Here is a 21875-nt window from a genome sequence, read left to right as displayed (position 1 = left end):
AATACTTTCGTCATATTATGTCACACGTCAAGATTCAAAAGATAGCATGTCTCGTTCGTCCAGTATTTCGGTACGGTGCTGTAGGTTGGCTACAGAAAGCACGCAAGCCGACGCCATCGTGAAAAAGACGGTGATGGTAAAATTTTTCTGCTGGAGTTTAGGAAACCGGCTGATACCTAATTTGAGTTTTCGGGGCAAAGAAAGTTTTCTTTGCAACGGTGAATGGCCTCTGTTTACGTCGATCAGTGATGCTACTACGTTAATAGCATAGAAATACATCCAACTCACTTCTGAGGACAAGTGCTGCTACCTGTGTGTCGCAGTTTGAACCCAGACGCTCAATAATTTTCGTCGCTAACAGCGTTGAGCTGAGAGATGGAGCTGCTTGATCTCTCACTATAGGGGCTTGTACGCAAGGTATGTTTATACCGGGTGGTACGAAAACCTCGTCATCATACTGACCTCAATACTGGGGAATTAGTGAAAGTGATTGAATACCATTTGTGCTGGAGGAAAACGGAGAATTGTCTGCATTGTGACCTTGCTTGAGGCAGCTTTGTTGGGGCGGCAAGTGTTAATGGAACGGGTTTTCCTATTGCTATCAATGATAAACAAACAAAACTAGTGACTTAATGATTGTGAATAGCCATTAGAGGTATCTGTATCATTTGTTGCCTTCCTCCTCGACTTACTCCGAGTTTACACCTGGTCAAACCAATTGTGTGGAGGTGGCCCGATTGTAGGCTAGAAATGTTCTGACACACAATTTGATCATTTCATGGCATGTTTACATTAGAATCATTTTCTGGAACTGCGGAGCGCTTGTTTATGAATCTAAGGAGTGTTTTTGTTTCTTTCTGTTTGGACACACTGTGTTTCTTAAGCACAGTGTCTGCATCATTTGGTGTTAGGTTAGGATGTTTGTTTACCTGTCATTTAAAGTACTTTGTGTGTATTGTTTGTTATTCTATTATTCTTCTGATAATGGTTTTCTGATCTTTCTGATCTGACATGCTAACCTTGAAGTCTATGTTATATTCTCGAACCACTTATGGCAGTTGTCTGTTCAAGTGTCTTAAAAGTAGTTGGGGATAACGTCTTCACTTACACTTTCTAAGTAACTGCTGGATACTAATCTGTGTACTCTTGGATTATCGTTGTTCCCTCTTCTTATCCTTTCTCTTTTGCAGGAGTAATTTCCTCCCGCTCCACCATGGATGGATTGCGGCAGGTGAAGGTTGACAACTGGGCTGCGTTCTTCCTGCAGAAGCTTCAGGCACTGTATACACGCGGTGACTTCACTGATTTGACATTACAATTTCACACTAACGAATGCATAAAGGTGATCTATGGGCGTGAAGTGTGCTTACTATTATTTCGCAATTATTGAGAGCAACGTCTTACCAGTGCCTGTTTCCCCACCAGGTTCACCGTTTGGTATTGAACACTTGTACAGAATATTTTGAAACATTAATCAAGCAAAACAATGTCACTGACCACATGCGATTACCTCCAACTTTCCAATCAGATGTGGTGGTTCCAATCATCAAGTATGCTGCCATCAATTTTGTGCTTTAAAGAGCTGCGTGTTACTGAGCCTTTTTATTCACTTTCACTTTTGTTGTTCAGCTTTATGTACTCTGGAAGACTGGAATTCCGCCCCGAACTCCATCAAAGACTGTATAATACAGCTAGAATTCTCAACATGAGCATTTTAACTAAGCTGCTGGACACTCATGGTGGACCTGTTAACAAGCCAGTATCTCCTAAGCAAAAGCTCCTCACTCTTCCAGTTAACACTAGTTCTGGGTCAGTTCCATGCAGTCCTGCTATTAACTCGCGCACCAACTTCAACAATGAAGGTTCAGACTTTGTTCCTGGAAAAAAGTAAGTTTCGTTCCCTGTGAAGTTTTCTTATTTGGTTATTTTTGTCTGGTAGTTATATTTGCTGTTTTTCTTTTTCGTGAAACTAGACTGCCTATTTGGAAGAAGAGAACAGTGCCATCTTCGAGCTTCTCTCTGAATGTGTAAGTATGTTGTTACTATGGAAGTCTTGGTTTACAGAAGAAGTGATAGTCATTCAGGTCACAGACAACAACGGCTCACTGCTTTAGTAGTATTGGATTTATTGGGTTTTCTTTTCTGAGTACAGGATGTTCACAGTTATTTTTATCTGTCCACTGTCATATTTTCTTATATTGAATTTATTTCTCAGTACACCAAGGCCTATTGTGGAGGAGCCAGCAAAACCTACCCGCTTTGAATGGCCAGAAGATGGAGACTCGGATTCTGCACCCTTACTCTACAGCTCGACTTTTGATGATATTTCGTATGATTCAGTTCCTATTGTCAAGTCCATAAACTCAATAGTTCAATCAGCTCTCCCACCTTCCCCATCACAACCCCTCGTGGTAAGTCCAAATAATATGTCAACTGTTACTTTAAAAAAAAAATTAAACTTATTCTTATTTTTACTTTTTTAGCAATTACCACAAGAGAGAGTTATGCCTGCTGCAACTTTTGAATCGGTTTATCAGTCAGCAAACCTCAAGAGAGACACATCATCAAGACCACATGGAAGTCAAGTCGATGGCTCTACCCCAAAGAAACCAAAGGTTGACATTGATGATGTAAAAGACTTTGTTCAGGTACTGTGTCTGCATTTCCACCTATTCTTCACTGCTCTGTTTCTTTCTAATGTTTGAACCAACTGCTTAAGTCAATACTTAATTAATTTATAGGCCCAAGAAGTTCGGAAATCACTAATTACAAATGATAATGAACAGGAAAATGAAGACTTGGATGATTTTCTTCCTGTGGCTGACAATGATGCTGAAGATTTTGAAGATGACGCTGAAGAAGGTATTAATGACCGATTGGGTGCTTTTCAATCACAGTCTGCCTCAACAACACCATCCAGTAAAAACAGCACTCCAAAACCTATTCTAAAGGTACTCTTACTTCTCTCTTGAATTGTAATTTGATTGTGAGAATTTATGCTCATTCTGTTTCTGGTTATTGATAAATTACATTTCGCTATTTCAGTTGCAAGGAAATGAAAGTCCAGAAGTTCTCAAAGAATCAACCCCCAGCAAAAAAGTACGTTTTCATCTAGAACCTCAAGTTCGTGCTCTTGTACCAGTATCTGCTCTACAGGATGCTCAAAATTGTTTGGTTTCTGGAAACTCTGAATCTCAAGTTGCTGGTGACAATCTGTCAATGGAAGCCATTAACAATGAGGTACTTTGAAACAACAGTTATAAATTTGTTTTTGTCACGCTTGATAAACTAGTAATGAGAGATGTCTTTTTCCTGTAGCCTGCTGTATCAACTGGTACTGCTACTGGTGTCAGTTCTGTTGTTGCGAGCACGGCACCTGCTGGCACTGTTCCACTAAGCAATGCTATTCTTACCGGGTCTTCTATTGTGAAAAAAGATGAAGAGATTGCTGGAAGTACATTTGAAATTCGAGCTCCTGTGAAAAAAACAAGTGATGGCACGGGTACTGCACCAAAAAGTCCTACTGCTGCAAACCATGCAAAGATAATAGCTGAGGTAATGTATATTATGATTCTTAGAAATTATATTCTGATGTCTGCCCTGCTTTGTTTTAACAAAGCATTCCCACTCTTCTCGACAGGTTCTTAAAAAATACCCTGATTTAGTCAAAAACAACAAAAATATCAGGCTCAAAATTATCCAGAAGGATGGATCACCTGCTGTTAGTGTGGAAAAGCCAGGAGTGCCTGGTGACAGTAAACCCAAGGTAGGTTTCCACAATCAAAAATCTACTTTTTCTATTTACTTTTCAGAATGTAGGTTATAATGTAGCTCGTCTTTCTTTAGGTGTCCTACATGGTTGTCAAAACTGATCAGTCAGTTAAGAGTAGAGGCTTTGAGCAAAACAATAAATTATCAGGTGTTTTCAATCGTACTGGCCCCTGGCTGTGTTCGACATGTGACCCTGAAAGTCCAATTTTATTTGATACCTACTACAACTATCGTAAACATTTGAGGGTAAGTTGTCATTTAGTCTCACATTCCCCACTAAAGCTGCTCCATAATTGTGTCTCATGTGTTTCTTTTTGTACTTTAGGAGGTTCACAATGAGAAAGTAGATTGCAGAATTTGTGAACATTGTGGCCATCATGCAAACAAGCGCAATCTTCTACTTTACCATTTGTACAAAGTACATGGCATCCCCCCTCCTCCTAGTTGTAAATTTCCGAAGTGTGATCAGTGCAACCACATTTCTCTTAGTGAAGTGCTTCTTGCCAAGCACAAAAACACTCATTCAAATGTAAACAAGGAATATCAGTGCAGTATGTGCCTTGCTTATTTTAAGTCTCATACCACTCTTCAAAACCACCTTGAAAACAGCCAACGTTGCAACCCTCGCAGAAAGGTATGTCCTCATGAGGGAGATGGAATTCATAGTATTTGACCACTGTCCGTTAATTACAAATGTTCATTGTTTTTCAGACTTTCAAATGCCCCGTATGCTCAAAAGATTTCCAGCTTCAGGTTGATGTGAAGAGTCACATTCGGACTGACCACCAGAACTTAAAACTGTTGGAAGACATGGAGCAACCAACCATGAAGATGGAAGAGTCACTTGAGATGCCTCATGCTTTATCTCAGGATATGAACCAGCATCAAGAATCTCTGGAGCAACAACTGCAGCAGCAGCAGCAGCAGGCATCACTGGAACAAGCTCTGCAGCATACTCATGACCCTCAAGACCCGTTAAGTCAGCAGGTCCTCCAAGCACCAGCTTCAATGGAAGTTTCCTCTGATGTCCATTCACAAGCTGGTCTTAATGCACAACCACAAACAACATATATTTTGCCCCCTGGAGTTACAATACTCACTGACAATCAAGTAAGTAGTAGTTTTGCAATAATGTTGATGTCATGTTAATGTTGTGAATTAAACTTTGTAGATAATTAAAATTTGTTTGATGTTTGATTCGCAGGGCACCCTGATGCAATCAACCGAAGCAGAAGCTCTGAGTAATGTTGCAAGTGGTATTGCAGCTAGTTTGGGAGTTGCTGATTCTATGGTTGTTGGTGATCAAGGGCAACATCAAACATTTATTGTAGTGGACAAAAATTCCCTTATACAAATTCCAGGTCCACCAGGAAACCCAGGACAAGTTCATGAATATATCGTGCCGGATATGATGTCCAATGATATGAGTCAAAGTGTGGGAGTTTACACTCCCAGCCACTTGTCTCAACTGGTACAATACACCACAGCAGGTGGTTTGCAGCAACCTGTAGCTGTTTCCACATCAGATCAAGGCTTAATGACCATAACAACTGTGAATGCTAATGGCTCTATTGTGAACCATACAGTTCCGCAGCAGGGAAACAACCCAATAATGGAAACTGCTATGATGCAGATTCCCCAGGGTCATATTCAAGACCATAGTGGTGGTGAAATCACCATGATTTTGACTGATCATGCCTACAGTGAAGGGATTGTCCGAGAAAATGGTGGTGTTATGCAGGCAACATCAGTTCCTGTTTCTATGAACATGGTACCCACTAGTGCTGTTGTTTCTGTTGTCTCTGCTGTGCCAAACATGGCTACTACTGTCCCAACAAGCAGCATGAGTGATGATGGTATGGTGATAACACCAGTAGTCGGGCCAAATATCCAAACAACAATGGCACCTTCTAGTATGGCTGATGAAATGGTTATAACAGCCATATCAGGAATTCCGTCTCATAAAAGTGATGATGGAAGCGATGTTCCAAATAACTCAACTGTAAGTCAAGGCCTTTTACCAGACCAGCAAGTAGCGGGCCAAACAACTCAAAAGATGGCAGAGTTAGCGAGTGATTGGGATGATGTGGATGAGAGTGAGGACAGTGCTGCACTTTCAAGATCTACTGAGGATGTTTCAGAAGATTCAGCTTTACCTAGTCGACCATCAATTTTATTAAAAAACGAGTTGGATAGTGAAGATATTCCCGATAACTTGCCTTTGAAAATCACGTAGTCTGACATATTTCCTATGAACACATGTATTCCCTGAAGTCATCTGGCTTCTCAAATATTGCTTCCAAATGCTAGCATTTTAGTACATTGTGTATAGTTTAAAGAAACAGCATGTATTTTTAACCCTCACTCTCACATATTTATTACATAAACTTCTTTGAACTGTTGTTGATACTCCTGAGTAAACAGATGTTTATTTGTACAAATTACTTTTGTATGATATTACATGTTCTTATATTTAAAAGGTATTTTTGTTGATATAGCGGCTGGAGAGTTTCAAAAATCTCCAATTTTGTTGTCCGAAGTCTCCCTAATTTTGTGAACTAACTGAAGTAGCAAATTTCATCTCAATGGGAAGAGGCCAGAATATCGAGGAATAGGCTGTGATAACCTAGTGCAAATGACTGTCAGGAAAGCAAAATTTTCTAGTTCTGTTAACAATAATAAGTGTCATGGATATTTTGTGTGCTCAAAAGGTGTATGTCAACATAATTTGGGTTTTGTTACTGATATGTGGAGTTATTGAAGAACTAGAGCTGTATCTCAATCACAGTCATGGTTATTAATCAACTTTTTTTGCTACCTAACTACATAGTACTCTGAGTATCTTTTCATTGCATCAATTTTTGTGAAGTATTTGTACAATTTTTTTCTAAAGATTCTTCAGATGTATTGATGTTGAGCATTATTGCCTGTAATAGACTCTTCTTTCCTTCTTTCTACAGCAGCTAGATTTTTCTAGACACATTTTTCTGTGTGCTTCCATAATAAACATTGATGAAATTGGTTAAAGAAGTTATGCATTGAATTGTAAGCATCATTTTTAAGTTTGGAAAAAAGACATGAATTTTTTTCAGAATTTTCCTTATTAATACTGTATGCACTAAAAACGCACATTTGTTTCATAAAATCGTACTGTATGAACTATCTTGCAACTGTGTGAGTGTGTGTGTGTCTAAAGGATGTAGCTGCTTATAATGAAGGTAATTTAGTGGTTCCTTCAAGTGGCAGTGAAGGGCTTAGTGGTCATTCTTTTAGCTCACTTTTGCCAGCCGTGAAGGTTAATGGCAATACTGGGCATCATGTTTGTTTCAATCAGTGTCTGTAGTGCTTCAAACAGTTGCTGTAAAGGCCTCCACAATAAACTTGGCTGCCTACAGCATACCTGTGCAAGCCCTTACTCTAGTCATGAGCTTCAGTGAAACAGACATGTCCAGGCCCATTTAACTGTTGTGTTGCCATAATACTTAAGTATGTGACCCTTATGGGTGGTGGTTACTCTCGGACCTTCACTGCAAGTCAAAGAATATGAAATCATTTGCATGTATACCAGGTGCACAATGATGACATGATGTAATGTTTATAGTAAATTTATATTTGTATATTATTGTGTGTTTTTTTTCTTCTTGGAATGAGAGGCTCAAAAGCTGTTGTTAACAGGACTTTTTTTTATTATTGGACATTTTAATTTGTTGTATTTTGTACATAAGTTGACTACAATCACCTCAGTCAGTAGGCAAGTATTTTAGAGAAATTACCCCCTTAACTAGGACCATTTGGGAGAAATCTGAACTGTGTAAGTTCACCCACTTTTATGTAGATGTTACTCATATAGGGCCATATTTGTGTTTGTAGGACATTCTCCTACTCAACTGTCAAGTTCCATGTTTTGTAGGAATTTTAGTTGGTCCTTTAAAGTTGTTATTTATCTTAAATCATGTAAGAATACATTCACAGAGGCAAGTTGTTTCTTTCTAGAAACCATGGTCTCCCTCCTTCAATTTTGTGCTTTTGCTTCTGTCTTTTGATGCTCTCACAGAAAGGACAAAACCTGTTTTTTTCCCCTCTGGAGGTGTCAGTTTTTCAACAAAGTATCGTGTTAGATATCTGTTGTGTTTTTGAACTGAAATGGGATCTTGTTCTAACATCAGCTGAATGAATTTTAGTACCATTTTGATAAAAAGTGGATGTGTGTGTATGTGTAACCACGTGTGTCATTATTCATGTGTGAGTATAATTCTTTTTTTTAAATATTTTTTTTATTTTAAATTATTTGTTTGTCAGAGTTAAACAACTGAATTTACGGTAGTCATGTCCTGTGAAAGGTATAAATCTTTCAAGCAAGCCGTGGACAATCACTTAGTTTTATTTGTCCAAACCTGATGGTGTTTCAGTGGAGCTTGATTAGTTGCCTGAACATCAAGTTTATGTCTGGCTTATAGGTTCCAATTGACCTCAGCTATTTATTCTCAAATCAACGGTGGATTTGTAAAAAGAATTAAATTTGTAAATGACTTAGGTGCTCCAGGCATATACAAAGTCCCCCTGTAATGTATTTCACATTCTGACTGTACAATTTTGTTTACTTAGCTTTCTATTTGTTATTTTTCATCTGAGCCCTTGTTAGTAACATGTATATAGAAGGTGGAAGATGCAGAGAAAAATTGTTGTGCTGAGTTGTACTTGTGCATGCATGAATTTATTCTGTCGCCAACTTGTCAACTAGCTTTTTTTTCCCTTTTTTTTTCTTGTGTTAATTTAACCTATAGTTCATCATTGCGTGATTGCTTTTGCTTCTCAGAATGCAAGAACAAATTTCTTCTTTAAAGTTATGCTGAACAAAAGCCTCGATATAAAACATTTTTTTAAAGAAAATATTTTATGTTAAAATAAAGTGTGTGCAGGTTGTAAAATAAAGTGGAGGCACTTGTCTTAAAATTGTTTTATTGACTATTTACAGTTCTGAAACTTCTTACCTTCAATAATACATTCATTAACATTGACATGAAATTTACTCAAGGCTTTGTAAACTCCTGCACTTCAATTGCTAAAGAATTGACCCTCTAATACCAGATGCCCCAATAGACACAGAGTCGGAAGCTCATTTCTTTTGTCTGAGAGTAAGTAGAATAGAATAAGAACTCAAAAATTGCAAGTAAAGTCAATCACTGTCATCTAACATACGAGTTTGAGAGTTCCTTCTATCAATGAAATGAGGAATGTATTTCTTTAACTCCTCAACAGATTTGTTATGGTAAAAAATGTCAACAGAGGAGAAGTCTCTAAAGAATTTAGCAAGAATTACAGGAGTGGTATTGTTTTTCAACATTTGTAACTCACCAAAAATTTGTATGGGGCAATTGGCAGAGGGAAAATTGACCAGCCTCAAATCAACAGAAATGGAGAAAGGACCTCCCTCTTCCCCAATGCTGACCAGTTTCCACATATTATAATCTACATTTTCAATAGGAGATGCTGTGCCAATAACACGAACATTACGATTAGACCATACTGACAAAGTTTTCACTAATGATACTTCTTCTATTGAGAAAGGAACATAGGGCCGGCTAGAATTACTGTAGTCGTCATCAACGTTGTCAATGGTTTCAGGGGCACTGCCATCATTACTAATACAAGAATTATCAATCATAGAATTTAAAAGTTCCTCATCAGAATCATGACAGAGAGTTACAGATGCAATATCTTCATTCTGAACTACAGCTTGAATATCACCAACACTAGTTTGGTCAACAAGGCAGCAAGATTTTACAACTTTCTCACTCTCTTTTCGCAGGGTAACTTTCTGCGAAAATGTTGGATCTGAACGGTGCCAACAAGGCTTTTCAGGATCCATTTAGTAGCTTTCAACGAGAACTTCTACAAAACAACTAGTCAAAAACGGATCCGCAACTTTAATTCGAGCTGGCCTGTTCTTCCCACGGACGGGGTATTCTCTTGTTCTCCCAGTTGTCAAGGTCAATCTGTAAAATAGAGCAGATGGAGGTGCAAATAACAGCAATGATCATAATTATAATAGGAGAAATTAAACTAAATCAACATACCTTATTCATTATGTTATCATACTCCTTTTCTGGATCAACTCTGACGCTTTCTATCTTTTCCTCAATTGGTAAATCAAATGGATTCACATGGGTGAACTCATAACTGAAAGAAACCAGCACATTGACAGCTCTGTGAGCAAGACGCAGACAAACTGAAACTACTACTGTACATTCGCTCAGACCTGAGCCAGCGGCGACCCTTTGCTATGCAGGCCTTTTCTTGGTGCCATCATGAGTGTGGCAAACAGCCTCCAGACAACGAGCGAAACAAAGGGTCGAACCCTTATAACGCACCGGAACAGCACTCGGACAATGAGGCCCCCGGTGGGGTTCGGCTGTTTAACTTTTCCTTTGGTCGCCGCTGGCTCAGGTCTGAGCGAATGCACAGTACACAATGACCGGGACCATAACCCCCTTACCGAACTTTGGCGAACTCTTTGAGCGCAAATGAACCACCGACAACAAAAAGTAGAAACGGCAGGCCAAAATTAAAGTGCTTACTACGCTTGAACTTCTCAAATTTCGTACGATACTTTGCGAAAGATGATGCCATTCCGTATATAATTCATTCAGCAAACCATCTTTCGAGCTGCTTCTCTTCTCTTAGACTCTTTTCCCCTCTCCCTCTCCTCCCCCCTCCCTCCCTTCCTTCCTTCCCCCTCAAAAAGTTAACCTCAACGAAAACATTGCAGCATTGCACCACTTGTCACGGTTCTCTTTCAATATTTCTGCTAATGCTCTGAAACCAACTAACTCCTAAGTATGGCTAAAATATTCACCCCCACAAATCAAATAAGACTCACAAATGTGGCAATAGTGCGCATGAAAAAAGGGGGGAAACGCTTTGAAATAGCCTGTTACAAGAATAAAGTTGTCTCTTGGAGAAACGATGTGTAAGTGTCAGCAGTAAGGATCAAAGCAATGACAGTATTCCTAATTATTACTTATCTTCAATTTTATTTTTCAGGGAGAAGGACATTGACGAAGTTTTGCAAACACATTCAGTGTTTACGAATGTGTCGAAAGGACAAGTAGCCAAGAAAGAGGATTTAATTAAAGCGTTTGGCAAAGATGACCAGACTGAAATATGTAAAGAAATTCTTTCTAAGGGTGAATTACAAGTTTCCGACAAGGAAAGAAATTCTCAGCTGGAGTCGCTGTTTAAGGACATAGCTACTACAGTCGCTGGTACTAATTTTTCCTTCAACGGTAGTGCTGGTTAATTTTTTGGTCTAAATTTTATCTTTGCAATCTATTTCTGTCACAGATAAATGTGTTAATCCAGAAACCAAACGACCGTACCCAGTATCCATGATAGAACAGGCAATGAAAGAAGTACATTTTTCTGTAAAGCCAAATAGAAATGCCAAGCAACAGGTAAAAGACTTCTGCCTACTGATAATTTAAAGTTTTTGCTTCTGAATCTTATTGCTTAATATGTTAAATTAAATTATCAAAAACTTTTTTTTTTTTTTTTAAGGCATTGGATGTAATACCAATGTTGAAGGAAGCAATTCCTATTGAAAGAGCCCAGATGAGAATACGGGTTGTAATAGCTGGCAAAGAAGCTCGCAAAGTTCGGGAGCAACTTGTTAAACTAGCATCCAAGGTGGAATGTGAAGATTGGGAAAGTGGAACATTAAATTTTGTAAGTACTGTATAAGTTTGAGATCTGGAGTGGCCATTGTGTTAAATTTCTTTATTTAATCTTTAGCCCAAATAATCTACCTTACCGGTTCTTAACTGCTAAAACATCTATTTTTAGGTGTGTCTGATTGATCCAGGACATTTCAGAACGGTTGACGAAGTTGTGCGTTCTGAGACCAGAGGTGCAGGGCAGCTTGAACTGTTGAATTTGAAGGAGGTCACCGAAGGTGAAGAGTTATTGGAATAATGCTGTACTCAAATCTGTAAAATTATCAAACTATAATTTAATTTTCTTATAATTTCAAATATATACTAAACCAAACCAACAGATTGTATTTTATTTGAAAACAATTTGGTCCTGATATAACATAGGGAAAGCAGCAATGGAAACTGACAACTTTGGCTCGCTGTCCCCCGAATAACAGCTCGGATTCCTAGATAATAATCAGGATAATAATCAGTGACGCACGGTGACGCATCTGGTGGATTTCAGGGAAAGAAAAATGGTGTGATAAATGATTGATTCACGCTATTTATCAGCGTGAATCAGTCACCGACTCTCGAGTGCCTCTGTTACGTGACAACACGGCCCTGTGTGTCACAATCTCCCTTATTCGACGGTGTGATTGTTTACGGGTGCAAAGGTCGCAAACATTTCAATAAAAATTGAAAAACGGTCGGATGGCGCCGGCAGGGTAGGCAACCCTTCGTCCTCTCCGTAGAGCTCAAGTCACCCACCACCAGCCAGGGCTTTGTTTAGGGGTTGACAGCGAATCCCGTCATGTATCCCTGTTCTAAAACTGCATCAGAGCACGTGCCGATAGGAGCCTCGAGGACTTTAGCCGGGGCTGACTGGGCCGACGAGCGGGGAGTGAAGGCCAGCGAGTGGCTCCGGATGAAGGAACTTGAGAGAGTTGTATTAGTAGCCCCCGCCGCCTGGCGCTCAGTGCACAGTCGCGCTTTCGCTGCCGGTCAAGATGCGGCTGCCCCTTCTCGTCCTGGCCGTGGCCGCGGCCGCCCTGGCCAGCCCCAAGGACCCGAGGGGCCTCCACGCCGACAACGACACCCCCGGCAGCGACTTCAACGGCCCGACCTTCGACCTCCCAAAGGACTTCCTGATCGGCGCGGGCACGGCCGCCTTGCAGATCGAGGGGTCGGACGCTGAGGACGGTGAGGACCCTAGGGCAGCTTCTTGGACCACAGTCCGGGGCGAGCGGCCCCCACACTGGAAACGCTGGAAACCATCTGGGAAAGCTCTGGTCTCTGGAAAAGCGGCTAAGGCTGGAGTCATAGGGGCTTGGAGCCAGTGGCGTGGCGAAGGGGGAGGGATGAGGGACAACCCGCCCCTTAGGAAACCCGCTCGCCTGTTGGAGTGACTAAACCTCTGGAGTCAGAGAGCGCCGAGGCCTTGGCCGAGGCGTCCCCTGGGGAACGCCATCGGCGCTCTCTGTCACTCTGTCAGAGCAGATCACGTCACAGTGTCCTACAATGTGCGCACTCGCCGTCAGCTGAAACCGAAGAAATGCACCTCGTTTGAATCGACAATCGGAGCGGCTCTTGAGAAACGATCTTATCAGGCGCACCCAATCAGGACTAGACGTGACGCAGACGCAAAAATCCGTCTTACCTGGACTTTTCGAATTTTTTTTACCGACTCCCTGTTTTTTCTTGCAGGCAAAAGCCCCAGTGTGCTAAGCTCGCTGGTGGAGAACCTAGCCACGGCGAACCTCACCTCAGACTCGCCTTGGTACGGCATGGACCCCCCGGGGATGGCGGCGGACTCCTACCACCGCTACAAGGAGGACGTCAAGATGGCCAAGGCCCTCAAGGTGAAGGGGGTTCAACACGAGGGAGGGCACGAGCCGCCCTGGAGTTAGTTTTGCACTCTCCCCTTGCCTCTCTTCTTTTTTCCAGCTCCAGATTTACCGGTTCTCCGTGTCGTGGCCGCGCATCCTCCCTGACGGCGACCCCAGCAAACCCAACCCGCTCGGCGTGCAGTACTACAACAACCTCATCAACGAGCTGAAGGCCAACGGCATCGAGCCAATGGTACTTCGCGGAGATGTGTGGCGAAAGTGTCGCCTTCCTCAGCCTGCGTACTAGGCATCCCTTTCGACACCGGGTGGGCCACCGTCTCCGCACCGAAGTGTTGCGGGCCGGCAGGGTGGCCTACCTGGCAGGCGCCCGGCACCCGTCCAGGCACCGAACCTGGCCTTCTTGTGTAGCCTCACCAGCACTCGCGTTGCAGATCACCATGAACCACTTCGACTACCCGCTCTCGGTGCTGGTGAAGACGGGCGGCTGGGTGGACAAGAGGATCGTGGACATGTTCACCGACTACGCCGACTTCCTGTTCAAGACGTTCGGCGACAGGGTGACTACCGCTCCACATTTGACATTGTACGCGATTTGAAGACGGCGGTGTACTGACCGAGGGTGACGGTGGGTGGTGCAGGTGAAGTGGTGGACGACCGTCAACGAGCCCAACTACTACTGCACGAACTTCGCGCTCATCCCGGTGCCGGGGCTGTACGAGCGGCAGCCGGGCGACGACTACAAGTGCGTGCACCACACCATCCTGGCGCACATGAGGGCCTACCGCCTCTACGAGGAGCGGTACAGGAAGGACCAGGGCGGTAAGGCTTCACTCGGCGTTCGGCAGGCTTGTCTCGGATCAGAGGCACACACAATGCTTTCTCCTTTCGTGGACTTCCCTGGCTTAAAGACGCGTCGGTGTTCGTGAATTCAGGCAAAATTGGCGCGGCGGCGCTGACGCTGTGGTGCAGCCCCAACTCGACGTCGTACGAGGACATCCAGGCCGCCGAGCGCGCCAACCTGTTCGCGCTGGGCTCCATCTACCACCCCGTGGTGTACGGCGACTACCCGGAGGCCCTGCGCCAGCGCGTCGACCACTACAGCGCGCTGGAGGGCCGCACCGAGTCCAGGCTGCCCCACTTCAGCGAGGAGGAGAAGAAGCTGCTGAAGGGTACGGCGCGGCGCGCACAGGCACCATGTCGCTAGGGTTGCCGACTTCAGCCGCTCTGCTCTCTAGGCACTAGGTCTGGCTTCTGGCAGTCAGGCAGAGGTTGGCAACCCTTTCGATCTGGTGCATTGTGGCAACACTGAGTGGGCTAAGTCGGGTGCAGGCCGTTCGGCCGGTGTCCGGGGCCGCAGCCGGTCCCGCGAGGCCTCGGTGGCGCCTGCCGGCCTGCCGGGTAGGCCACCAGTCCGGCCCGAGACACCGGCGGCCGGCGTCACAGCGTCTCAGCCCTGTCAAGGAGACTCCCTCGGGCGGGGAGTAGTGACACGACCCAGGACGCGAGTGATCGGTGATAGCGCTGAGAGTCTCTCGGTCCAGTCTCTCGGCCAGTGACGTGAGTCATTGGCCTGATTGGAGGTCTCTCGCGCGCGGAGTATCGCCAGCCGCATAGCTGTGGATGGAACCCCAAACACCGCGTCAAATGCGGTCGTCCATGTGCGAGGATCCGATTTCCGGGGGAATTTGATCTGAATGGTGACTGTTTGCCTGCAGGCTGCGCCGACTTCCTCTGCTTCAACGCGTACATGGGCACGACGGTGGCCGACGGCACCTACGCGGCGCGGCCCACGGCGGCGGAGGGCGGCGGCACCATCCAGTCCGACCGGGACGCCATCGAGGTCGGCTCCAACACCATTCCCGGAAAGTTCGGGGACCTGTTCGAGAGGGTAGGGACAGCCGCCGGGAATTTACCCCACGAGCCGCTCGGTGAATTTCACTTCTCACCGCCCTCTCCTCCCCGTCACAGGCCAACCCCTGGGTGCTGCGGGAGGCGCCCAAGTGGATCCACGAGAACTACAACATGCCCATCTTCATCACGGAGAACGGCTGGGGCGACCAGAGGGTCGGCGACGCCAAGCACGACGGGCCCAGAGTGGGCTACCACAGCGCCTACTTGGAGCAGCTCATTCGTGCCCACAACGAGGAGAACGTGCAGGTGGTGGGCTACCTGGTGTGGAGCCTGCTGGACAGCTACGAGTTCACCGCCAACTTCGGGTAACGAACTCTTCGAACTTGGCTCTGCGCCGATGTCGGAATGCACCTGTGTCTCTGACGACGGCTTCGTGCTTTGCAGGCGCAAGTTCGGGCTGGTGCACGTGGACTACGAGGGCGGCACTCGAGACCGCTCGCTCAAGGACTCGGCCTGGTTCTTCCAGTACATCGGCACGCACCGCAAGGTGCCCAAAGTGGCCTTCACCTTCGACCCCGACGCTTCGGGTGCCGCCAGCACCGCGCCCACGCTCGCCGTCACGGCCCTCGTCGTCGCGGCGCTCGCCGTCTGCCGGATTTAGGTTCAAAATAAATATTTAAGTAAAAAACAGTAAATGAAAAAAAAAATAAATATGAAAATGGTCCAATGACTCGCCACATTCTTGATCCTACACCATGATGACCCAAACCAGTAAAATAACTTACTATGATGTATGCAATCGCATTGTGATAAATCGTGCTGGCGTCGGAGAGGTAGGCAACTTAGCTTACACATCCTCGCCTCGCAGAGCATCACAGATGGAGCCGGAGGTCAGGCAGGAATCGAGCGTTCTTTGCTCTTAAGGGCTCCCCACCTAACCCTACACTTCACCTCACACTTCACGCTTCACAATTTTCGGGCAAAGGGCAAGGCGCGGATTACTTCATTTTTTAAAATCTATCTTCACAATTCACCGCATCACCTCTGAAGTGAAGTGTAAAGGTCCGTTGCTCGAAGCAGCTTGCCAGAGCCAAACTTCAGGTTAGGTTAGGTCGTGTGGCGACGCGGCAATACCCGACAAAGTTTGCATCAGCAAATCAAAAGGGCGTCCTTCGGCTTGCACGTGATCAAAACGACGCCAAGGATGATGGCAGTGATGGCACGCAACTGCTTCATCTTTATCGCACAAACTCATTTCTGCTTCTTCGGCCGAGATTGTGTCTGCGACACTGAAGTGACAACCGCACAAGTAGACGACCGAAGGGTACGATATCGCGTAGGAAGGTATTCAACGACTTGCGTAACACGCGTGAGAACCTCCACTCTCATACTCACAAACACAAGGAAAGAATGAAATTACACTCTCATTCCAGGAACGTGACATCACGTTGAAACGAACGTGACAAAATGTCACGTTCGTTTGAGCGTTGTGTCACATTCGTTTGGATGTGAATTGGCCAAAAATCAGCTTGTTCACATTCAAACTAACGTGACACAATGCTCAAACGAACGTGACACTTTGTCACGTTCGTTTCAACGTGATGTCACGTTCCTGGAATGAGAGTGTACTTATAACTTTCAAGTAGAAATATTATCATGTACGTAGAAAGAAGACTGACTAACTTCCTCGCACACGCCCGAAAAAATTCCACCCATTTACCAACAGCAAACAAAGTAGTGTGCCCCCCCCCCCCCAATCCCCTCCCCCCTTCCGGGCACTTGTTTTGTCATAATCAGCAAGAATTTGTTTTCACTCTCTTAAGTAAAATTGAATAAAGGCGCAGTTGCAAACCAATAAATCCCACCAGAAACTTTTTTTGTGGAATTTTTCGAGAAAACGTTTTGATAAAAAAAAGACGCAGACAGGGCACTTGAACGGAAGATCACGAGATGCAAGATAATTGAAAAGATTGCGTTTGCCATGATTGTACGTAAAATGTACTTGGCTGTAGGAAGGGTGGGAGTGGTTTGCACCAGGGTATAAAGGAGCCCAGACGCACTGCCAGAGCAGCATTCAGCTCCCCTGGATAGGTGAGTAGTACCTGCACTGTCTGGTCTGCCCAGCCGGCACCCCGCAGCGTACATTCGTACATTGGAGCGCCCGACCGCCCGCCTAACGCAGTGTTGCCCTCTCCGTTTCAGCATCATGAAGTTCCTCATCGTCCTCGCTGCCTTCGTGGCAGTGGCCACTTGCTGGTCCATCCCCTCCGAGGATGAGCTCGCCAACCACTGGCAGAAGTTCAAGGCCGAGCACGGCAAGACCTACGCCAACGAGGTCGAGGAGACCCACCGCATGAAGATCTTCAAGGAGAACGCCATCAAGGTCGCCAAGCACAACGCTCGCTTCGACGCCGGTGAGGTCACCTTCACCGTCGCCATCAACAAGCACGCTGACCTCCTCACCCACGAGGTTGTTGAGAGGCTCAACGGCTACCGTTCCCCCGTGAACAAGCCCGTCCGCGCCCTCCACAACGTGTCCGAGCCCGACCCCGAGCCCTTCCCCTGGCCCTGGAACAAGAGCGTCGACTGGAGGAAGAAGGGATACGTCACCGACATCAAGGACCAGGGCCAGTGCGGCTCCTGCTGGGCTTTCTCCACCGTGAGTAACACAATTTGAACGCTTTGAACGGCGGTTCGCCCCGGACCAACAAGGCTCTCTAACGCCATCCCTCCTTTGCTCTCCAGACCGGCTCCCTCGAGGGTGCTCTCTTCAAGAAGAACAAGAAGCTCGTCTCCCTCTCCGAGCAGAACCTGGTCGACTGCTCCACCGAGAACGACGGTTGCGACGGTGGTCTGATGGACTACGCCTTCGCTTACATCAAGAGCAACGGCGGTATCGACACCGAGGACTCCTACCCCTACACCGGTGTGGACGGTTCCTGCAGCTACTCCAAGGACAACAACGCCGGCACTCTGTCCAGCTTCGTCGACATCAAGCAGTTCTCTGAGAGCGACCTCCAGGACGCCGTCAAGAAGGTCGGCCCCGTGTCCGTCGCCATCGACGCCAGCAACTGGTCCTTCCAGATGTACAGCAGCGGCATCTACTACGAGCCCGAGTGCTCTAGCACCTCCCTCGACCACGGTGTCCTCGCCGTCGGTTACGGCAGCGACGGCCGCAACAAGGACTACTGGATCGTCAAGAACTCCTGGGGCACCTCCTGGGGTGAGAAGGGTTACATCAGGATGGCCCGCAACAAGAAGAACAACTGTGGTATCGCCTCCGAGGCTAGCTACCCCAAGGTCTAAGCACCTGGGTCATTGTTCTGAAAGTGCAATTTGATTGAAGAAAAACCAAATAAAATCTAGGTTTTTGACAAAAAAGTACATCAGTCTTCTCTATTCCTACCCTTTTGAACGCCTTTCCAACCCGTACCATTGTAAGCCGGTCTTCTGAACTGGTCGGCGGCTAGTGATAACTGTATCACACCGGCCGGGTACGGGAGTACAGCCGGAGTTCAGCCGCTTACTGATTTTCGCCTCGTTGCTGGGCAGTGGGCAGGGTTCACACGCAAAATTAAAAATCTCACGAGAGCTTAAAATTTGGCACCAGTGCCAATTCATAAAGGTGTGTAGGCCTAGCCATTTTTTTTAGCTAGATGGCTAAAGTCATTAGCTGGGGAACACTAGCACACCGCTCGCTGAGTGCATAACTAGGAGGCCGAGATCCAGATTGGGTCCAGAACAGCCAGTAGTTTTAAACATCAGAGCTGACTGCCGGGATCGGTGGGCAGAGCATCAATGGTAGTAAATTTGACTGAGATGCTGGTTTGCCTCCCTGTTGCCATGTGGCGCCGCTCAGGCTGTACTCAGATTCACTCGATTCAATCAATCGGTTTACAAGCTTAACGCCCGGCAACGGGGCGTAAATCGGTAATGCCCTGTACTGCTGTACCCGGGCGGCGTGATACAGTTATCACTAGCCGGCAACCAGTTCACACGGCCGGTATGGTATAAAATGGTGAGATTCGGTCCGAGAAGGCACCAGTCCCGGTCCACCGTCCGCCATGTACAAGGTAACCGTCGCCCTCCTCGCCACCCTGGCGGTGGCCGCCGCCCTGCACATCCCCAACGTGCGCACCGGCGCCACCGACAACGCCCACATCAGTAAGTACGCTACGCAGGATGGGAGCGAGCCCGCGGCGGCTGGCCAGAGCCACGGATTTAATGTCGCTGTGCTTGCAGGCGGGCAGGATGTCGCGCAGAGGCAGAAGCTGGTGCTGCAGCTGCTGAGGAACGTCGGCCAGAAGAACATGTACCCCGAGCTGCTGGCCCTTGGCAAGAGCTGGAACCCCGAACAGATGATCGACCGCTACGCCAACCAGTGGGCCGTCAAGAACTTCGTGTCCATGTGGAAGCAGGGTACTCTTCCCCGCGGCGAGATCTTCCACGTGTACAACGACTCCCACCTGAAGGAGGTGGTCGCTCTGTTCGACATGCTGTACTTCGCCAAGGACTTTGACACCTTCATCAAGACCGCCGCCTGGGCCCGCGACAACGTCAACGAGAGCCAGTTCGCCTACGCCTTCTCCGTGGCCGTCGTGCACCGCGACGACTGCGCCGGTCTGGTGCTCCCTCCCCTGTACGAGGTCGCCCCCCAGCTGTACCTCCACTCCGGTGACATCATGGACTTCGTCAGCGCCAAGATGCAGGGCCAGATCAACTACGTCAAGATGACCAACTGGACCGCCGGCTACGAGATCGCCAACCCCGAGCAGCTCCTGGGCTACTTCACCGAGGACGTCGGCGTCAACGCCTACCACGCCTACGCTCACCTGTACATGCCCTTCTGGCTCAACTGCGAGAAGTACAGCATCACCACCTGCCAGATCCGCGGCGAGTCCTTCTACTACTACTACCAGCAGATCCTCGCCCGCTACAACCTGCAGCGCATGGCCAACTACCTGCCCGAGCTCGAGGACTTCGACTGGGAGGAGACCATCAAGACCGGCTACAACCCCGACCTGCTCTACCCCAACGGCGCCCACTTCCCCGTCCGCGCCGACCAGCAGGACGTCTCCAGCATCCAGTCTTACTCCGTCCAGGACATCAAGGCCATCGAGCAGAGGATCAAGGACGCCATCGACTCCGGCTTCGTGCTCGGCAAGGACGGCAACAAGATCCCCATCACTCAGTACGTCAAGGGCATCAACATCCTCGGCAACATCATCGAGGGCAACCAGGACTCCGTCAACTCCCGCTACTACGGCTCCTACCAGACCATGATCCGCAACCTGCTCGCCCTCATCATGGACCCCAGCCAGGAGCACGGCGTCGCCCCCGGCGTCATCGGCCACTACGAGACCGCCCTCCGCGACCCCGCCTTCTACATCCTCCAGAAGTACGTGCTCGGTCTCTTCCAGCAGTACCAGAACAACCTGCCCTCCTACAAGCCCGACGACCTCATCTTCTCCGGCGTGGCCGTCAAGGACGTCGCCGTCGACAAGCTCGTCACCTACTTCGACCTCTTCGACATTGACGTAACCAACGCCGTCGACGTCGCCACCATCGACGAGCTGGACAAGCTCAACTACGTCGCCAAGACCATGCGTCTCAACCACCAGCCCTTCAGCTACAAGATCAAGGTCGCCAGCGACAAGAAGACCAGCGCCGTCGTCCGCGTCTTCCTCGGCCCCAGCACCGAGCTCACCCACTCCAACTTCTACGGCGAGCAGGCCTCCGACGTCTACTACGGACACGACACCGCCGACCTCGACAGGCTCCGCAACTACTTCGTCGAGCTGGACCGTTTCCCCGTTGAACGTAAGTACACTGGTTTTCGTTATTGCTTGTTGTTTTCCCCGACTGAAATTCGATCGACACGACTGACGGATGCCTGTGTGCCTTGCAGTGAAGAACGGCGACAACCTGATCGAGCGCAACTCCCGCGAGTTCACCTCCACCGTCGGCGACAACGTCTCCTTCAAGTCCCTGCTCAAGAGCGCCGAGAGCGGCAACACCGTCCTCAGCACCGTCGACCAGCAGTGCGGATTCCCCGACCGCCTCGTCCTGCCCATGGGCCACAAGGCCGGCATCCCCTACTCCCTCTTCGTCATGGTCACCCCCCACGGCGCCGACGAGCACGACCACGCCGACTACTACCACTCCGAGAAGGTCAACTACCAGGCCGCCGTCAAGGACATCTACGCCTGCAACGGACTCATGACCGTCGTCGACAACCGCCCCCTCGGCTTCCCCTTCGACCGCCAGATCGACAACTTCGGCCGCTTCTACATGCCCAACATGTACTTCAAGGACGTCGTCATCTTCCACAAGGACTCCAGCGCCGACTCCGTCGTCTTCAAGAAGAACGTCAACGACTTCGACGCCGTATACGCCCAGGCCGGCCACAAGCACGTCCCCAGCCACAGGCTCATGGACGAGGAGATCCTCCGCGAGGACGACGACGTGCGCGCCTTCCTGTAAGCCGTCAAGCTGAAGCCGTGCCCACACCTACGGCCTCTGTGATCAGTCAATAAAAAACATCTTATAGCTCACAATTCGCATTTCCCCGTGTTGATTTCATCCCGACTGCGAGGTGGGATACAGCGCACTACAGTGACAAGTCAGGCAACCGAGCACTTACTTTTCAAACTATATTCAAAGTGTTTGCGGTTCGGGAAGGGGCGCAAAGGATAAAAAGCAGTCAACTGAT

General features: G+C 47.4%; 6 protein-coding genes across 9 annotated transcripts; 5 read left to right on the top strand and 1 right to left on the bottom strand.

The window, feature by feature from the left end:
* Window positions 1-96: 96 nt before the first annotated feature.
* LOC117645056 lies at window positions 97-8500 on the top strand. Of its 2 annotated transcripts, none has more exons than XM_034384952.1 (15): window positions 97-417; window positions 1191-1342; window positions 1426-1550; window positions 1630-1887; window positions 1974-2027; window positions 2216-2411; window positions 2484-2648; window positions 2742-2951; window positions 3046-3240; window positions 3319-3555; window positions 3641-3766; window positions 3847-4017; window positions 4097-4405; window positions 4483-4881; window positions 4976-8500. In XM_034384952.1, exons 2-15 carry the CDS (start codon window positions 1214-1216, stop codon window positions 6005-6007), a joined length of 3606 nt encoding a protein of 1201 aa, XP_034240843.1. In that variant the 5' UTR covers window positions 97-417; window positions 1191-1213; the 3' UTR covers window positions 6008-8500. The 2 variants fall into 2 exon arrangements, with proteins under 2 accessions (XP_034240843.1, XP_034240844.1); XM_034384953.1 differs by lacking the exon at window positions 97-417 and adding an exon at window positions 446-567.
* Window positions 8501-8713: 213 nt separating this feature from the next.
* LOC117645064 (cytochrome c oxidase assembly protein COX16 homolog, mitochondrial) lies at window positions 8714-10478 on the bottom strand. 2 transcript variants are annotated; one of them, XM_034384969.1, is made up of 3 exons: window positions 10031-10180; window positions 9849-9951; window positions 8714-9767 (listed from the first exon to the last, which is right to left on the bottom strand). In XM_034384969.1, the coding sequence occupies exon 3, from the start codon at window positions 9638-9640 to the stop codon at window positions 8948-8950; it is 693 nt and encodes a 230-aa protein (XP_034240860.1). In that variant the 5' UTR covers window positions 9641-9767; window positions 9849-9951; window positions 10031-10180; the 3' UTR covers window positions 8714-8947. The 2 variants fall into 2 exon arrangements, with proteins under 2 accessions (XP_034240860.1, XP_034240861.1); XM_034384970.1 differs by lacking the exon at window positions 10031-10180 and adding an exon at window positions 10268-10478 and having other exon boundaries at window positions 9679-9767.
* A 1-nt stretch (window position 10479) lies between these two features.
* On the top strand, window positions 10480-11821 carry LOC117645063 (ribosome maturation protein SBDS). Its single transcript, XM_034384968.1, has 5 exons — window positions 10480-10741; window positions 10816-11036; window positions 11116-11225; window positions 11329-11496; window positions 11614-11821. Exons 1-5 carry the CDS (start codon window positions 10611-10613, stop codon window positions 11740-11742), a joined length of 759 nt encoding a protein of 252 aa, XP_034240859.1. The 5' UTR covers window positions 10480-10610; the 3' UTR covers window positions 11743-11821.
* Window positions 11822-12413: 592 nt separating this feature from the next.
* LOC117645060 (myrosinase 1-like) lies at window positions 12414-15893 on the top strand. Its single transcript, XM_034384959.1, has 9 exons — window positions 12414-12665; window positions 13170-13324; window positions 13410-13544; window positions 13744-13869; window positions 13951-14131; window positions 14245-14481; window positions 15028-15200; window positions 15281-15528; window positions 15608-15893. Exons 1-9 carry the CDS (start codon window positions 12473-12475, stop codon window positions 15822-15824), a joined length of 1665 nt encoding a protein of 554 aa, XP_034240850.1. The 5' UTR covers window positions 12414-12472; the 3' UTR covers window positions 15825-15893.
* A 1205-nt stretch (window positions 15894-17098) lies between these two features.
* On the top strand, window positions 17099-18534 carry LOC117645408 (cathepsin L1-like). Its single transcript, XM_034385598.1, has 3 exons — window positions 17099-17254; window positions 17366-17822; window positions 17909-18534. The coding sequence occupies exons 2-3, from the start codon at window positions 17370-17372 to the stop codon at window positions 18467-18469; spliced, it is 1014 nt and encodes a 337-aa protein (XP_034241489.1). The 5' UTR covers window positions 17099-17254; window positions 17366-17369; the 3' UTR covers window positions 18470-18534.
* Window positions 18535-19167: 633 nt separating this feature from the next.
* Window positions 19168-21720, top strand: LOC117645407 (allergen Cr-PI-like). 2 transcript variants are annotated; one of them, XM_034385597.1, is made up of 3 exons: window positions 19168-19327; window positions 19406-20983; window positions 21072-21720. In XM_034385597.1, the coding sequence occupies exons 1-3, from the start codon at window positions 19228-19230 to the stop codon at window positions 21644-21646; spliced, it is 2253 nt and encodes a 750-aa protein (XP_034241488.1). In that variant the 5' UTR covers window positions 19168-19227; the 3' UTR covers window positions 21647-21720. The 2 variants fall into 2 exon arrangements, with proteins under 2 accessions (XP_034241488.1, XP_034241487.1); XM_034385596.1 differs by having other exon boundaries at window positions 19192-20983.
* The last annotated feature ends 155 nt before the right edge of the window (window positions 21721-21875 follow it).

The sequence above is a fragment of the Thrips palmi genome, unplaced genomic scaffold (assembly GCF_012932325.1).
Source record: "Thrips palmi isolate BJ-2018 unplaced genomic scaffold, TpBJ-2018v1 HiC_scaffold_18, whole genome shotgun sequence".
Taxonomy (NCBI): Eukaryota; Metazoa; Arthropoda; class Insecta; order Thysanoptera; family Thripidae; genus Thrips; species Thrips palmi.
The sequence above is the reverse complement of the archived record's forward strand: the minus strand, read 5'-3'. Positions and strand labels throughout refer to the sequence as shown.

Excerpts from the sequence above, each read along its gene's own strand:
- LOC117645056 (XM_034384952.1), top strand. The coding sequence starts at position 1,214 with ATGGATGGATTGCGGCAGGTGAAGGTTGACAACTGGGCTGCGTTCTTC. Across the intron at positions 2,028-2,215 it reads TCGAGCTTCTCTCTGAATGT|TACACCAAGGCCTATTGTGG; the intron begins GTAAGTATGTTG and ends TTTATTTCTCAG. Across the intron at positions 2,952-3,045 it reads CTCCAAAACCTATTCTAAAG|TTGCAAGGAAATGAAAGTCC; the intron begins GTACTCTTACTT and ends TCGCTATTTCAG.
- LOC117645064 (XM_034384969.1), bottom strand. The coding sequence starts at position 9,640 with ATGGATCCTGAAAAGCCTTGTTGGCACCGTTCAGATCCAACATTTTCG.
- LOC117645063 (XM_034384968.1), top strand. The coding sequence starts at position 10,611 with ATGGCTAAAATATTCACCCCCACAAATCAAATAAGACTCACAAATGTG. Across the intron at positions 11,037-11,115 it reads CATAGCTACTACAGTCGCTG|ATAAATGTGTTAATCCAGAA; the intron begins GTACTAATTTTT and ends TTTCTGTCACAG. Across the intron at positions 11,226-11,328 it reads ATAGAAATGCCAAGCAACAG|GCATTGGATGTAATACCAAT; the intron begins GTAAAAGACTTC and ends TTTTTTTTTAAG.
- LOC117645060 (XM_034384959.1), top strand. The coding sequence starts at position 12,473 with ATGCGGCTGCCCCTTCTCGTCCTGGCCGTGGCCGCGGCCGCCCTGGCC. Across the intron at positions 13,545-13,743 it reads CCAACGGCATCGAGCCAATG|ATCACCATGAACCACTTCGA; the intron begins GTACTTCGCGGA and ends CTCGCGTTGCAG. Across the intron at positions 14,132-14,244 it reads GTACAGGAAGGACCAGGGCG|GCAAAATTGGCGCGGCGGCG; the intron begins GTAAGGCTTCAC and ends TCGTGAATTCAG.
- LOC117645408 (XM_034385598.1), top strand. The coding sequence starts at position 17,370 with ATGAAGTTCCTCATCGTCCTCGCTGCCTTCGTGGCAGTGGCCACTTGC. Across the intron at positions 17,823-17,908 it reads CCTGCTGGGCTTTCTCCACC|ACCGGCTCCCTCGAGGGTGC; the intron begins GTGAGTAACACA and ends TTTGCTCTCCAG.
- LOC117645407 (XM_034385596.1), top strand. The coding sequence starts at position 19,228 with ATGTACAAGGTAACCGTCGCCCTCCTCGCCACCCTGGCGGTGGCCGCC. Across the intron at positions 20,984-21,071 it reads GGACCGTTTCCCCGTTGAAC|TGAAGAACGGCGACAACCTG; the intron begins GTAAGTACACTG and ends TGTGCCTTGCAG.